The sequence below is a fragment of the Megachile rotundata genome, chromosome 1 (genome assembly GCF_050947335.1).
Source record: "Megachile rotundata isolate GNS110a chromosome 1, iyMegRotu1, whole genome shotgun sequence".
Classification (NCBI taxonomy): Eukaryota; Metazoa; Arthropoda; class Insecta; order Hymenoptera; family Megachilidae; genus Megachile; species Megachile rotundata.
Window position 1 is genome coordinate 1,551,396 of NC_134983.1, and position 14,837 is coordinate 1,566,232.

Here is a 14,837-nt window from a genome sequence, read left to right on the forward strand (position 1 = left end):
TACCGGCGCATTGTCATGGTGGAGAACCCATGGCATGTCCTTCCACACTTCGAATTCTTTGTCAATTCCCATAGTTTCAACAATCTCGTGAATACTTAACCGACGATGACATCGAACCAGATTACCGATTGTTTCGATATTGTCATCCGTTTTTGACGTAGGAAGGCGAACCAGGAGTGAATTATTTTCAACGTTCTCTCGGTCATCTTGAAACCGTTTAAACCATTCGAAAGCTCATGCATGCGATAAACATTCATTGCCATGTGCTCTTTTCAATAAGTTACAAGTCTCAGTAGTAATTTTTCCAAGTTTCATTTGAAATTTTATAACAATTTGTTGTCTATCGTTACTCCTTACATTTTTTACGGTGGGACAAAAAAAACTACTCTAACAAAAATAAATATTACGGCTATACGGATTTGCTTATAGAAACAGGAGATATTGCATTCGAAAAAGGAGGCTTTGCTCTAAAAAACTGTGGATCTCTGGCGTTTGGTGCTTGCGTACTTCTGTTGCAATGTCATTCTCGCTTTTTAATAGCCACATCTCGTATTTCACGTCATAAAACCCAAATAATCGCGCAAGACCTTCGAGCAATAGAAACAATAGGTTTTATAGATGAAGTAAAGCAATAAATCGAAACATTATCATTAACCCTTTCGCTTCGAGCGCCGCTTATAAGCGGCGCACACAATATGACCTGTGGGTACGAGCGCCGCTTATAAGCGGCACACACAATATGACCTGTGGGTACGAGCGCCGCTTATAAGCGGCGCGCACAATGTGACTTGTGGGTACGAGTGTCGTTTAACAAAATTAATCATACGTGCTTATACTATTAATCATTTCACATTAATATATTAACTTATTTGCGCATCATAATTAATTCATAATTAAAATATTGTAAATATAGTAAATATTGTAAAATACTGTAGCTTTGTAAGTTATAAATGTTTATAAGTTATAAAAGTTATAATTGTACGTTATAAATGTTTTCATATCAAAGATCTAAATTATACTCATTATATTGTAGCAAAGATTGCTTTATTCAGCAAAATAGTCATTTAAGACTCAGAAAAACGTATATACAGCAACAACGCGTACTGCACGTATTCACGGCGGTCGCTTCCGTTCAGTTACAGTACATACTTCGGCGGACTGGACAGCTGAAGCGAAAGGGTTAAAGAAAAGAACAATGACTATAGTAGAATACCTGAAACACTACACAAGGCTCTTAAGATATGCCAGCCTAGCTATAGCAGGAATATTGTATATATTAAATAAAATAAACTACCTACTACCGACGTGGCAATTAATCAAAGGTATATTCAAACCATGCACCTTTATTTACGATCATTTGGAAGATATGCACAAACAATAAACAGAACACCAACTGAACTAGTAGGAATAACAGACCTAATACAAAAAGAAGAAGAAAGTCCTCAATATCAAGAACATGAAATCCCGTTAAGACCAAGAATAACAAGAAAAAGATTTTACAAACTCACCATCAAAGAAATTCAATAACTCATTTGTTACAGAATGAGATGCACAAACGAGTATACGCTAAAAGAAGACATACTAAAAGAGGAAACACAAGCATTAGAAACATTCAGCGAAGATGAATTTCCTCACCTTAAAAAAGTTTATTTACACTAAGGGAAGAAAAGACAATAGGCTGGTCTACACTACATTCGAAAACGACATTCAATTTGGACCACTTCCATATTCGAATAGCACTCAATGTTTTGAAGAAATTGTTAGTCATATGTTAAATTAAACGATTTCGAATTCTGCAAACTTTGATTGTATGTTTTTATGGGCAATACATTATAAATGAGTATAATTTGATACCTCCAATTATATTGTCTTAATGCTACGTTCGGTGGAATTACATTAGCGCATTTTTTACTGTTTAAAGGATTAGGACTATTTGATAAGATAAACATTAATTCGTTGTAATATCTCATACATTCATTAATTTTTTTTTATGTTTCAATTACACTAAAATATCTGCATAAATTAATAATGAATGAAAAGAACCGAATTAATGTGATCACCCTTCGCTTTCATAATCTCAAATAACAAAATTGTTTTATATGTTTGAATCTCAATAACAACAACAGGATAGTGGACCGTGAGTAATCAGTAAAAATGAATTCCATATGATTTGACATCAATTCACTATTTAAACGTGTTATACGAGTTTACAGCTGTATGTAATAAAGCAGTTAGCCTTGATCTGACTAGCCATATTTAGTAAGGCATCATCCTACGATCACTAACGTCATCGGTGGTCTGCCAACAATCCTAGACATTCTATAACGACAAAAAATAACATCAATGTAATGATTCGATTTATAGTGCAGTAAAAACAGGTGGAATCTCTTTCGAGAAAAGGCAATATTCTATTTTATTGTCGAATGTAAAATTATGTAACTATTTTGAAATAAAACTTTTAACATATCTTTATTTTTTATAATATTTGAATATTCCAAAATGTATGGATAGTAACTAATAATTATTAGTTTGATTCTTAAATAAATTATTTTCTCAAAAGACTAATTATACAAGGGGAAATCAAAAGAGTAAAGGGATTTAATTTGTTACAGATGCAGCCAAAAAAACTTTTTTTCAGACAGAATAAAATAACAGGGAGCTTGTGTCGAAAGATAATGTGTGTTTCAAGTTTCTATCATTAGAATGAAGGCCCCTTTTCTTAAATATCCCTTTACTTGTTGACTTCCCCTCGTATAGTAATATTCGTCATTAAAAATATGCTAACCATATATTCATCCTTTTTTAAGAAGTCAATAGAATTAAATATCGAAATTGTGAGAATATTGCCACTAAAAACAAAATAATTATGATTACGTGAAATTATAATTTTAGTTTCAATTCATTTTCAAATTTTATAATTCCAAAATTGTTTATAATTTAAGGTAGGATTAATAATTATTATTACATAATAATATGAGTATTATTTTAAAATTAGCGAAAGTAGCTATGATTTATTAAATATCAATGATTACAAAAAAACCAAGAATAATCACTTTTCTGTAGAAGAAAAAAGATGGGTGCTTATAAAATTAATAGAGTTATCAGAAATTTTACTATTATAAGAAATGTATAAAAGCCTATGTTACAATCTGCGATTACTTGATTTGAAGTTTGCGTATTATTTATTTATTATCATTTTACGTCAAATATAGCATAAATAATCAAGTCCCTATTAGTTATTTATGTAATACACAAAACGAAATGTTAGTAACATGTATGTTAAATAATTAATTTTATTAAAGAAAACGAATATAAAAAGTACTAAAATGTCATGAAAATCAACTCCGTCTTATAATAGAATTTTGTTATATTTTATAATTTTTGATATGGTTCAATTATCTCTATTTCCATCAACTTCTTATTATATATATATATATACCTTCTTTCAGAAATAAAATGACGAATTATTCATTTCTGGCCCGCTCCTTTTAAGGTGAATATCAATAGCTGTCAGTGAATTTTATTTGCAAAATTGATTATTGAAATGTGTAATTAGATCGATGTGGGAAGTTATATACTGCCAGCCAAAATTATATATTTAGTACTATTTCACATTAATAAATAGCTATTGAAAAGACATTGTTAAAGACTTATCGTCGATTTATTTAGTTTTATTTAGATTTAAGTGAAATTGTATAAGTATGGGTTATGTGTGATTGAATGTAAAATAACCATGGTTATTCGTTGTGCGTAATATTGCGAATTGTATGATATTATATTGTAATAGCGAAGGCAGCGAAAAGTTTATTTGTATCGAAGAGCGAAGTAAGAGCGAGCGAGATAGCATTAGTAAACTTCTTAGAAACGATGCCTAGCTGGCGATCTCCTTGCGTGCACAGGGGTGCTTCGGCAAACCTGGAGCTATTCAGGCCAACGACTAGGGGAGGTACTGTATGTATCACCCTGAGACTGGTAGTCCCACAGTAGGAGATGTCGAAAATCGCCGGTAATAAGGGAAAGTGGACGCTTGGCGGTTCTCCGGGACCTTTAGGCTGGTCTAGGAGGAAAGCCGCTATGGTAGATAAGGGTAGAATTCGAGGAAAATCGGAAAGTCCCGAGCGTGTCGCGAACATTGCTCGAGCGAGGCCCGAATATTCATTATAAAGTCTGTTGAACAAGCTAGACGTATTTGGCTCGCTCTTACACGAAATATTGTATTCGCAAATTGACTATAATTTACTAGTTTTGTTCGTCAATTGCGGGTAATATTTTTACGTTCTATAAATCCTGTAACTGTCATCTGTAATTTTCATCTAAGAATTTGTACAGTTTGTATTCAAATTATTTATATAAAATTATTAACTAATCCCGATTTTGCTTTCGTTTATTCAATGTTAGTTTATCATTTAACAGACATATTTAATCAATAATAAACGTATACAATAAATCAATATAATTGTTGTCAAATATACAAAAATAAATCAATTTTGAAAGGACTAACAAGGGACATCACCAAGGTGTCACACGTGGATTTTAATGAAATTTACATATGTGGTAGTTTTTCAAAAATCATTTGACACGTATTTTTTTATATCTGCGGACATGCATGTTGAGGGGGTGAAAATAGCCCTCAAAGTTCGGGGTTGAAAACACATTTTCTTTAACATCTTGGAAACTAGAGGGTGTAGGAAGGTGAATTTTTTTCAAATTGTGTAGTTTTTAGTCAGGAATTTAGTTAGTGACAAAAAATTCGGGAGAAATTATTTATTTAAATAATATATTTAAAAATGCATTTTTTTTTCAATTTTTCACCCTAAATGCAGTTCGATTTTTTTGCAGCTTTGTATACTAAAAATATGGATCAAAATAGGGGATACGTGTTTTTGGAATTTTTTGTTTATTGCAATTTAGCAATAATTATTATATATACAATTTTCTCCTACTTTTTACGGAGAAATGATTTGAGATTTGTTTTCGAAGAGGGTGAGCTCTTTTTATACGATAATTTGTCACGTTTTTAACAATTAGACAATATCAAATGTTTATTGTTCCATCGGTAGCCACGGAAGATCCAGCGGGCAGGTATAAATCCATCGCGGTACCAATCATCGCTATACAGAACATAGATTTCTATCGGCAATGAAACTTTTAGCCGAACGTATAAGTTTATTTATTTGACTTTTAATAATTTGGACGGAAATGTTCCTCGTTTAAATGATTCGGTATCTCTGAAAAGAGCTGGAGATTTGAGCAGTGCGCTGTTGTTCTTTCTTGGTTTTTTATACGTTGCTAAAGTGGAAGTGGGAAATTTCAGAAATTTGTGTTGGTCGTCGTAATCCGAACAAGGGTAAGTAAGTAAATTATTCCAAAATATACTGTTGCAGAAAAGTGGGTATAAATAAGTATATGGTAATTGTATTATTGTTTCCCTTTTTGAACATTTGTAAAATTTATTTTTTATAAGTATGAATGTTAATCCTACTAATGTTATAAACATTTTAATGAAAATATTTATCTCTAATAAGCAGGAAGAACACATAAATCGAAACAAAGTTAAACTAGCACAAAGCATAACAGATGCAATTGACATGTATAAAGAATGGGCATATGCAGATATAGAAATACAACAAGAGGTTATATTTAATGACTTGACTTATCTCTAAATCTTGCCTATTGTTGCGAATTAAGAGGACATGGAACCACCTTCTACATAAAAACCTGCCAATATTTTTTTGATCCGTGTGAACCAGAAAATACTGTTTTGCTTCTTGATTCATAGAAAAGATATAGTGAGAAGTTACGACGATCAATCCCTAGGTAAGAAACAGTGTAAGAAACAGGAAATATTAAAAATAGCAAAAAATACCCTACCGTTTGTTCAACCATTTAATGTTAATAGGTTTCGAAGTTGAAAAAATGTTATTCATAAACTTTCTAATCCTTTAGTTTTACTGAATTTAGATACAAATTTATTCACAAAAGACAATGTAATAAATATTGATAAAGCTAAAGTTGAATGCTTGCTTCTGAAAATTATGCTATGCACACTAATGAAATTCAATGAAGAAATTCATTATTAAAAGTCAAATAAATACTTATACGTTTGGCTAAAAGTTTCATTGGCCATAGAAACCCATGTTCCGTATAGCGACGACAGGTACCGCGGCGGATTTATACCTGTTCGCTGGACCTCCCCTGGCTACCGATGAAACAATAAACATCTGATATTGTTCAATTGTTAAAAACGTGACAAATTATCGTATAAAAAGGGCTCACCCTCTTCGAAAACAAATCTCAAATCATTTCTCCGTAAAAAGTAGGAGAAAATTGTATATGTAATAATTATTGCTAAATTGCAATAAACAAAAAATTCCAAAATCACGTATCCCCTATTTTGATCCATACTTTTCGTATACAAATTTGCAAAAAAAGTCGAACTGCATTTAGGGTGAAAAATTGAAAAAAAGTTCAATTTTTGAATATATTATTTAAATAAATAATTTCTCCCGAATTTTTTGTCACTAACTAAATTCCTGACTAAAAACTACACAATTTGAAAAAAATTCACCTTCCTACACCCTCTAGTTTCCGAAATGTTAAAGAAAATGTGTTTTCAACCCCGAACTTTGAGGGCTATTTTCACCCCCTCAACATGCATGTCCGCAGATATAAAAAAATACGTGTCAAATGATTTTTGAAAAGCTACCACATATGTGAATTTCATTAAAATCCGCGTGTAACACCTTGGTGATGTCCCTTGTAAGTTCAAAATTTAATATTTTGTCGAATATCCTCCGTCTTTTGAAACTTTTCTGTTCTTATTTTTCATAGAAAGCATTAATTTTCATATAATATCCGGTTCTATTGTAACTTATCATTTTGACAGAACATGTACAATACAAGATAATAAATAAAAATATAAAATATCAAATCATGATTGTGAATTCTTTATTCAAATTGTGGAAAAAATATGACCAAATTTAAAGAAAAAATATTAATTATACATATGTTTCGTTAAAATTTGCATACAGCGTAAGTTTATGTATTACCTTGAATATTTATGAGAAAGGTGTATTTCTAAATCACATTATTTAACACAAAGGAATCTCCAACAGGCATATATATCCGTGACTCGAAAACAAAATATTCTTTCTTAATCACTGTATTAATGTAATAGTATAAATAATCTGTCATTTAGAATGCTATTAAGTATTCGATGATGTGGAGAAAGAAATCGCATTTTGTACAGTTGAACTTACCGCTTCTATAAATAGGTCTTCCTTATTTTCAGCTAATTCCTTAAAGCGAACCTTCAACGGTATAGCACCTTCATAAATGCAATCGACGTAGACATCGATTCGTGCATCTGCTAAACTTTGATGCACTAAGAAGATTATATTCTTTGTTGGTGAATGGATAGTTAAAGTATCCATGTTAATCTGCTCAGCAGTACGATGACCATCTTCATCAATGTTCTCAAAAATTACTGAAAAATGTCATTCCTTTAATGAAGGATTAATCTTACAACTAAAATAAGAGTAAAAAACGCTGTTTGATACATTCCAGCAAAATGCGTTCGTGATGACTGATTAATTGCTGAACGGCACAATTTTAAGTAACCAATAGAAGTTTTGGAAGTTTAATTTATACTGATAATGGACTTCAGTATTAACAAAAATACATTTTCAATACATTACTTTTAAAAGATTGACGGGCCATTAGAATAATCTCAATTTCAATTTAATTTTACATTCTTTTCCATTTCCATTTTTTAAATTTTGAACTATTTCCTTAGAGATCATTTTCCTAATGTATATTTTTATGTTTGAAAGTTAGATTACTTAATTTTAATAATTATACTATTACACAAGAAATATAATATATATTATATGTAATATAATAAATAATTTACCAATTGTACCTCAAATATCTTTATTAATTTTGCAGGTAAAAAAAGTTACTCGAGAAAAATGTTATAGTATTTTAAGAAAGTCATATGTCCCCAAAGTACAAAATCATATAAATACTATATTGTTCGACATTTTTCAAATAGCAATGTTTTTTGATTGGAATTATTCATTCCTCTATTTACTATAAGAAGGTAGCGTAAAAATTTATTCAGATATATACGATAAAATGTTATTGAGATGACCTTGGGCCAAAAATTTTGTAACAAATTTATCTTAAAAAAAAGAAAATATGAGAACGGAATTCATTAGTTACATTATTGAACTTATACTATTGCTTATGACACAAAGCAAACAATAGATACGCGCATCCATAAACGCATACTCGAAAATTGCATAAAAATATTTAAAAAAAGTTACAATGATGTAACTTAAAGTGCGGAAAACATCTAAATTGCATAATTATCACAATCAGTTTTTGTTATGACCAGTTTTTATTATGAAAATCAATTTATTTTTTTGAATTGCAAAAGAGATGCTATTCCAACGGATTGTATAATCGTAGAATCTATCCTTCGATAACATTTATAGAGTTGTGACTCACGTATTATCGTCATTTGTCGAAATAGTCATATTTATTTACAAAACTCATGTTCTACTACTGTGTTAAAAAAGTAAGATGAATTTATTCATAAAATGACAAATCCTTATTCATTCCTCTAATTCAATCTCGTCACTTTGAATGTGTTTCCCATCTGACACAATACACTTATGCCAATGTTTTTTCCAATCCTCGAAACAGTTAAACAGTGGATTCGGAACGGTGTCCCAGACACGGTCTTTTGAGTTTGTTAAACAGCCAGAAGTCACATTTGTTAAATGAGACGAATACAGTGGTTGTGAAACGATATGTTTCACAACACGATATGTTGACATTTTGGTAAAATGCTCTTGAAGAACTAATGCAGTGTGGGACGGCGCAGTATCGTCCCACGCGGAATTGACGAGTTTGAGGCACAAAACGTCTTTTAAGATATTGAGTGCTATGTCGGTCCCTAGAAACCGACAGTGAACTTTCCATTTAGGCGGCGTCGATCCCTGAAGACTGACAGCGGACTTTTCGTTTGGACGGCATGAAGTCTAGGGACTGACAGCGCATTTTTTCGTTTGGTCGACATCAATGCATGAGACCGGCATTGTAAAGGGTTAAATTATTAGTGACAATTAAAAAATTTATGTTAAAATTTTCTCTACTGCAGTAAATCTTTGTACTCCTGTGGCTTTTTCCGACTGATCGTCTCTTGGTATTCGCTTTTTTGCCTTTGTGACATTCCCCACCCCATTATCTTATGTTTATAAACTGTATACATGTGCATTTGTTGTACCATTCTCATAGTCCAAACGACAAACAAAACAGTAAAAGAAAGTAATCCTCTGTTTATACTCTTCAGTCTAGTGAAGTGTCTACTCTCCGCGTTTAACGCTCGGCATCAAGTGCTAACGCGCTGTCGCCTGAGCAAAAAGTATAGTAAGATCAACACCGCACTGAACGTGTTAAAATGGTTTCGGTTGATGCAAATGATATGTCCGCAGCGTCAACAAGATCTCTAATTGTTAATCGACGATCTCCGAGCACCAAATCCTTGATTTCTTTCAGGGTTCATTCTTTAGTACATGTTGATGGTACGCCTGGAGCGCTATTTGTCTTGAAAACATTTTTGTAAACATTTGTTTGCGACATAACCTTGACAGCAAAGGCCTTCTGTAACATCCACAACGTTTCTGCGGCAGAATATTCATTCCATAAACAAAATTTAATGCAAATTCTTTGCTCAACAAAATCAGTCATAGTAAAAATCAAAAGACTTACTTTTGTATGTTTACAAGAACCCATGTAGCTTTGCAGCAATTGAATAGATTGACATAAACCTATGCATAAATATCAAAGACAGTGCTTCTAATACACACAAGAAATAATTTCATGATTCTATAGTACCCGCGAAGTTTAAATGAAAAATTCACCTTACTTTTTGATCACAGCAGTGAAAAAATTGGATTAATATCCAATAGATATTTTTTAAAATAAATAGTAACCTTTCAATAGATATTTTACTCAGGTCTGCTAAGTATCAATCTGTGATTATATATTTTCAATCGTAAAATATTACAATAAATTTTTTAAGAAAGTCGGAAAATATCTGTAAATTATAGTATCAACAAATTTTACGTTATGTGTAATAAAGTTGAATGAAAATTAAATCCTTTATCTCAACATTTTCATTCACATTTCTTTTTAAAGTCAGTTGCACTTCAGCTTTCTTTCAAAGTTTTTAGGTTGTATCCTGAGAATTTCCTCTGATAAACTTGTACAATTTATGACCATCGTCTTTATATCGCACATTTTTAATTAGGGTTTATTACTCGTGCAAAAAGGCAACATACAAAAATGCACTGCAGACGAAAAAATATATTGGCATGCAGAACTATGGGAACCTTTACCAAAAACTTATATATGTTTAAAATATTATAACCTCGTAACAAAAAATTATATAACAATTATTTCAAGCTCATTTTAGACCTTGAAACTTTTACTTCCAGAATTTTATTTAAAGCCGTTTCTGCGTTATATAAAACTTTTGAAACTCAAAAATGTTTTAATTCGAACACCTTCACTGATATTCATGAATATTTTTAAGGAATGTAATCATTATGAATTTCAAAATGGTGTCTCACCTTTATAACGATCCCCCAGAAGATAATGTACAATTCTTTCTCACAATTTCATTAAACTTTAGATGAAACGCGAGCTTTTGTCATTATAATAAGCAAAAGTATACAAAGGGAGACCGGGCACGATATTTGGGTATGAATACCGGGCATGAAATTTAAAAGTATTCTATTCAGTTACTATTAGGTTCTATGTAAAGAAATCATCAAACACATGTTTGTAATACGCAGTAATTGTACATGTCGCGTTCCCAGTCGAAGATTATATGTGTTAGTGTAAATGAAGAAATGTTATTACAATTTGGAATACAAAATATTTACCTCGTTTAGATTGTTTGTCAAGCATCAATACTATTTTCGTTTTCAGTTTTCCATATTTTACAACAAGAAGTGTCTCTACCATCGCTTCTGAGAGTCTCTTCTTTAATTTGATATTCGAAATAGCTATCACGAAATCATTATCCCATGTTCCTTGAAGTTTCGCTGTTAACTCTGTGTAAAGTCAACAAACAAATTATAATTTAAGTACACTGTTCTTAATAGAATTTTAATTTCGAACAAGACACTAAAAAAACATAAAACATAAAAAGCAACAAATTCACTTGCTCATAACCTTTTTATCATTTAATTTCCCAAAATAATAACTTCAACGTTGTTCTTTCCTTAGACTTTTGATACATAATTTGATCCTGGAGTTGTCAGCAACAGTTCAAATAGGGTGTTAATTAGTAAAAGAATAAAGATTAATGTTATTAAATTTGTTGTTATTCTTTTCTTTTGGTACTTATGATACTTATGATACTTAACCCCTTAGCTTACAATGGCGCCTCAGAGGCGTCGTAAGTCTACCGGGCAAAACATAAACAAGACATTTCAGAAACTTGCAACAATAAATCTTTTTTTTGTTTAATAATCAACTAATCGTAATTATTTATCAAACATCTTGCAAAGTTAATTGTACCGCGCACGTGTATATATAAATCATAGGAAGTTTGCGATTTGTACAGATTCGAACGCTAAGCCAAACTGTGTATGTCCCTGCGCGCGACCGACCTTGGTGTCGTTTTTGGCCCGCACAGTTGGAAATTAAATCGTAAGGCAAAGGGTTAATATCAAAATGTATAATTATATATTAAATTCTTTTATGTTACCTGGAATAGAAACATAGTGATTAAATTAAAAAAGGCGTAGGAAAATTAATTTGTATATGAATATCTATTGTTTCATATTTTTCATCAAACTGTTACAAGCACGAAAATGCTTATTGACTTTAGTATTACCCAAAAATAGTAAAACTTTCAAATCTACAATATACATCTAGTTTTATGGATAACTGCAGTATGAACTCTATTAATGAACATTTTGATGTTAAGTAAGTATAATCATTACTACGCAGAACATTAGGAAAGGATTAGATATATTAAAAATAATACCTATTCGTTAAATAGAAGAAGAGGGAATTGATGATTATTTGTAAAAAAATATAAATATTTTAACTTTTAAGCAATTGTTTACATCGATAAATAAAATGCACGAGGTATGTTATGGAAATAATGTTTGTTGTAAATTCTGCTTCTTCTTAGTATCTTCTAACCTTATTAAATCTGATCTGGTAGAATGATGAAGTAAACTCAATATGTATAGTATAAATATAGCTGATCATGAAGAATTCTTCACGCAAAGACAAAAGCATTTATATTAATGACTAAAAACAACCCATATCTTTCAAAATCTTGATACCACATTTCAAGCAACCGGTTTCAAAAAGTCTTTGCTAATGTTTCATAAATAATACAAGAGATGGTATTTCGTATTTCGGATATTTTTGCACGTAAAATCTTCAAACACTTCTATTAGCAAGATTATACATAAAATTTACTTTTACCATTTTTCTATCACAGTATCGTATCATATATCGTATTATATAAACATCAATACTCACTCAATACTCATGTAATCATCAACCAAAGAAATAGTAAAATTTTTACACGATCAATTACCAGAAGTAAGTAATTACAATATTGTCACTTAAAGAGTATTAATGTATGAAATCATTAAACTAATGAAGTACACTAGTTCGGTATTAAAATACTAATTTATACCACACTGGTTAAACATTACCATTTTAACTATTATATTACCTATATTACTTAACTGTTATATTACTTAAACTGTGCATGTTACTATTACATTACTATTACTTAAACTGATATAATACTATTACTTTATTAACATACTAAAAACATTGAAATATTTTGTACTAACAAAATAAAAATGTTAACATGTTTATTACCATAACTGGCAATCATGAAAATAATCATTTCGAGTTAAACGACCATAGAAAGAATTTATCGTTCCAAGCATGCCATTACTGGATTTCTTACCAACTCGTGTAGGGACTGGTTTGCAATACCTTAAACACGTTATGGGACTGACTACAGGTACAATGTCACGATACAATTTATGTTACAATTAATAGTATTCATCTAAAAATAAATAAGCGATATGAATAACAATAGATTGAAGGGACATTTATGCATATGTTATCGTTCACAGTTTAAAAATAGTAATAATACAGGAGGTAATAAATTTATGATAAATTTTAATTTTTATTATTAGAATATAAAAATTAATGATAGTAAAGGAGAAAATAACAAATAATCTTCTACGATTTTTTTTCTGAAAAAATTGGCATACTACTATGTATGTAACTAATGTTATTTCCGAGGTATATGTTGCCATGTAACTAATTTTTGTAATAAATTTCTTTCTTGCAGTTATTTTGTATTCCAATTTTACTCGTTCCTCACATGAAAAATAATTTTCTTAGGTAATTTTTTAATGTTGAAGTAAAATTAAAATTAAATTTAGTAATTAAATTTTCATCCAAAATAAAATTCCAACCTCGGTGCTTAATCATTTCTAGCATGAAAAATGTATTCGTTTTACATAGAAAAATGAAAGAAATATTTCCTTTAATTTTATGATTTAAAATATAGAAACGAACTATATTGCATTCTTAAATTGAAAAGTTTTAACTTATTATAATTATAAGTTAATTAATCATTATAAGTATAAAAATTCAAAACTGTTAACTTTTTCAAGATATTGACAAATTTAATTACAAAACTATCTTTAAGAAACCTTTTATTAATTCCTGTAATACAAATTTATTAATTATTTCACTCTACTTTTTGAATATATTCAACCTAAGTAGTAAAAACATCAATAATGAATCTCTGCAACTTACCTTTATCAGGTATAACGCTGGAATCGACACAAACAACTAAAAGAATTACAACGAGAAACGTCGTTAAAATACGCATTTTAAATAATTTTCTTTCCTTTTTTATCACTTTTGTAATTAATTTTGTATCGTTGCAAAACTAATTTATCTTGTGTTTCTCACGTTTACACTTATTCGAATGAACATACCGGTAATCTCGAACGGATAAGTAGAGCGCGGGACGTTGGCGTTCGTCGACTGAGTCGAGGAAAAGCCTACAGACGACTTTATAGATCACCTACGAGCGATTCCGTGTATAGTGCCGTTGTCCGTAGCATGCAGAATGAAAGGAATTAATGTATCCGAATAAATGCCAACTTCATTTTCTGCATTTTTAATTATGCATATATTGAATAATTAGCAAGCTTACAAACTGTTTTAACTGTGTAAAAATGATCTTTGTTGATTTTAATAGTTTTAAACGGTTGCATTCAAGGACAAATGTATGGATTTTACAAAATATATTGTTCGATTAGTTTAGGTATATTTTTTGTAGTGTAATTTTGTTACACATTTTTTTACTTATATTTAAACGAAAACGTATACAATAAGTATTTTAGTGAATTTCTTTAAAAAATATCAAACTTAAAAAAATCATTTAATGTTCTGAATACATTATTTAGTTATTTCCTTTTTAAAAGACAGAGTTAAAATAAAGAGAAATTTATATTTAATAAAGTATAATAAAGTAATATGCGCTATAGGGACCTCAATATTTTAGAATTTTTTCAGAATTTTTGTACAAAATTAAATAGGCAAAATGGGACAAAAACCAAAATTTCGTTTTTTCCTTTTACTACCCCCACGGATGAGATAGGGGGTTGAAACTTGGTGTGAGATGTTTTTTTTGGATATGTTACCGACTTACTTATTGAGTTTCTCATTTGACTAAAGGGCACATCTGACTACCTTATCTG

The 14,837-nt window shown here is 30.3% G+C and overlaps 1 protein-coding gene across 9 annotated transcripts in view; it reads right to left on the minus strand.

Annotated features, from left to right (window-relative positions):
* Nucleotides 1-14,208, minus strand: part of Tsp (Thrombospondin) — a 258,039-nt gene extending 243,831 nt beyond the window's left edge. For 2 of the 9 annotated variants that reach the window (XM_076538071.1, XM_076538061.1), the window contains exons 1-3: nt 13,885-14,188; nt 10,956-11,126; nt 7,260-7,486 (exon numbers count right to left, since the gene is read on the minus strand). In XM_076538071.1, the coding sequence (XP_076394186.1) occupies nt 7,260-7,486; nt 10,956-11,126; nt 13,885-13,960 (474 nt within the window). In that variant the 5' untranslated portion in view covers nt 13,961-14,188. Of the gene's footprint in view, nt 1-7,259; nt 7,487-10,955; nt 11,127-11,247; nt 11,323-13,884 lie in introns of those variants that run through there. The other 7 variants (XM_076538099.1, XM_076538082.1, XM_076538112.1 and 4 more) reach the window with 7 other exon arrangements.
* Between the last annotated feature and the right edge of the window lie 629 nt (nt 14,209-14,837).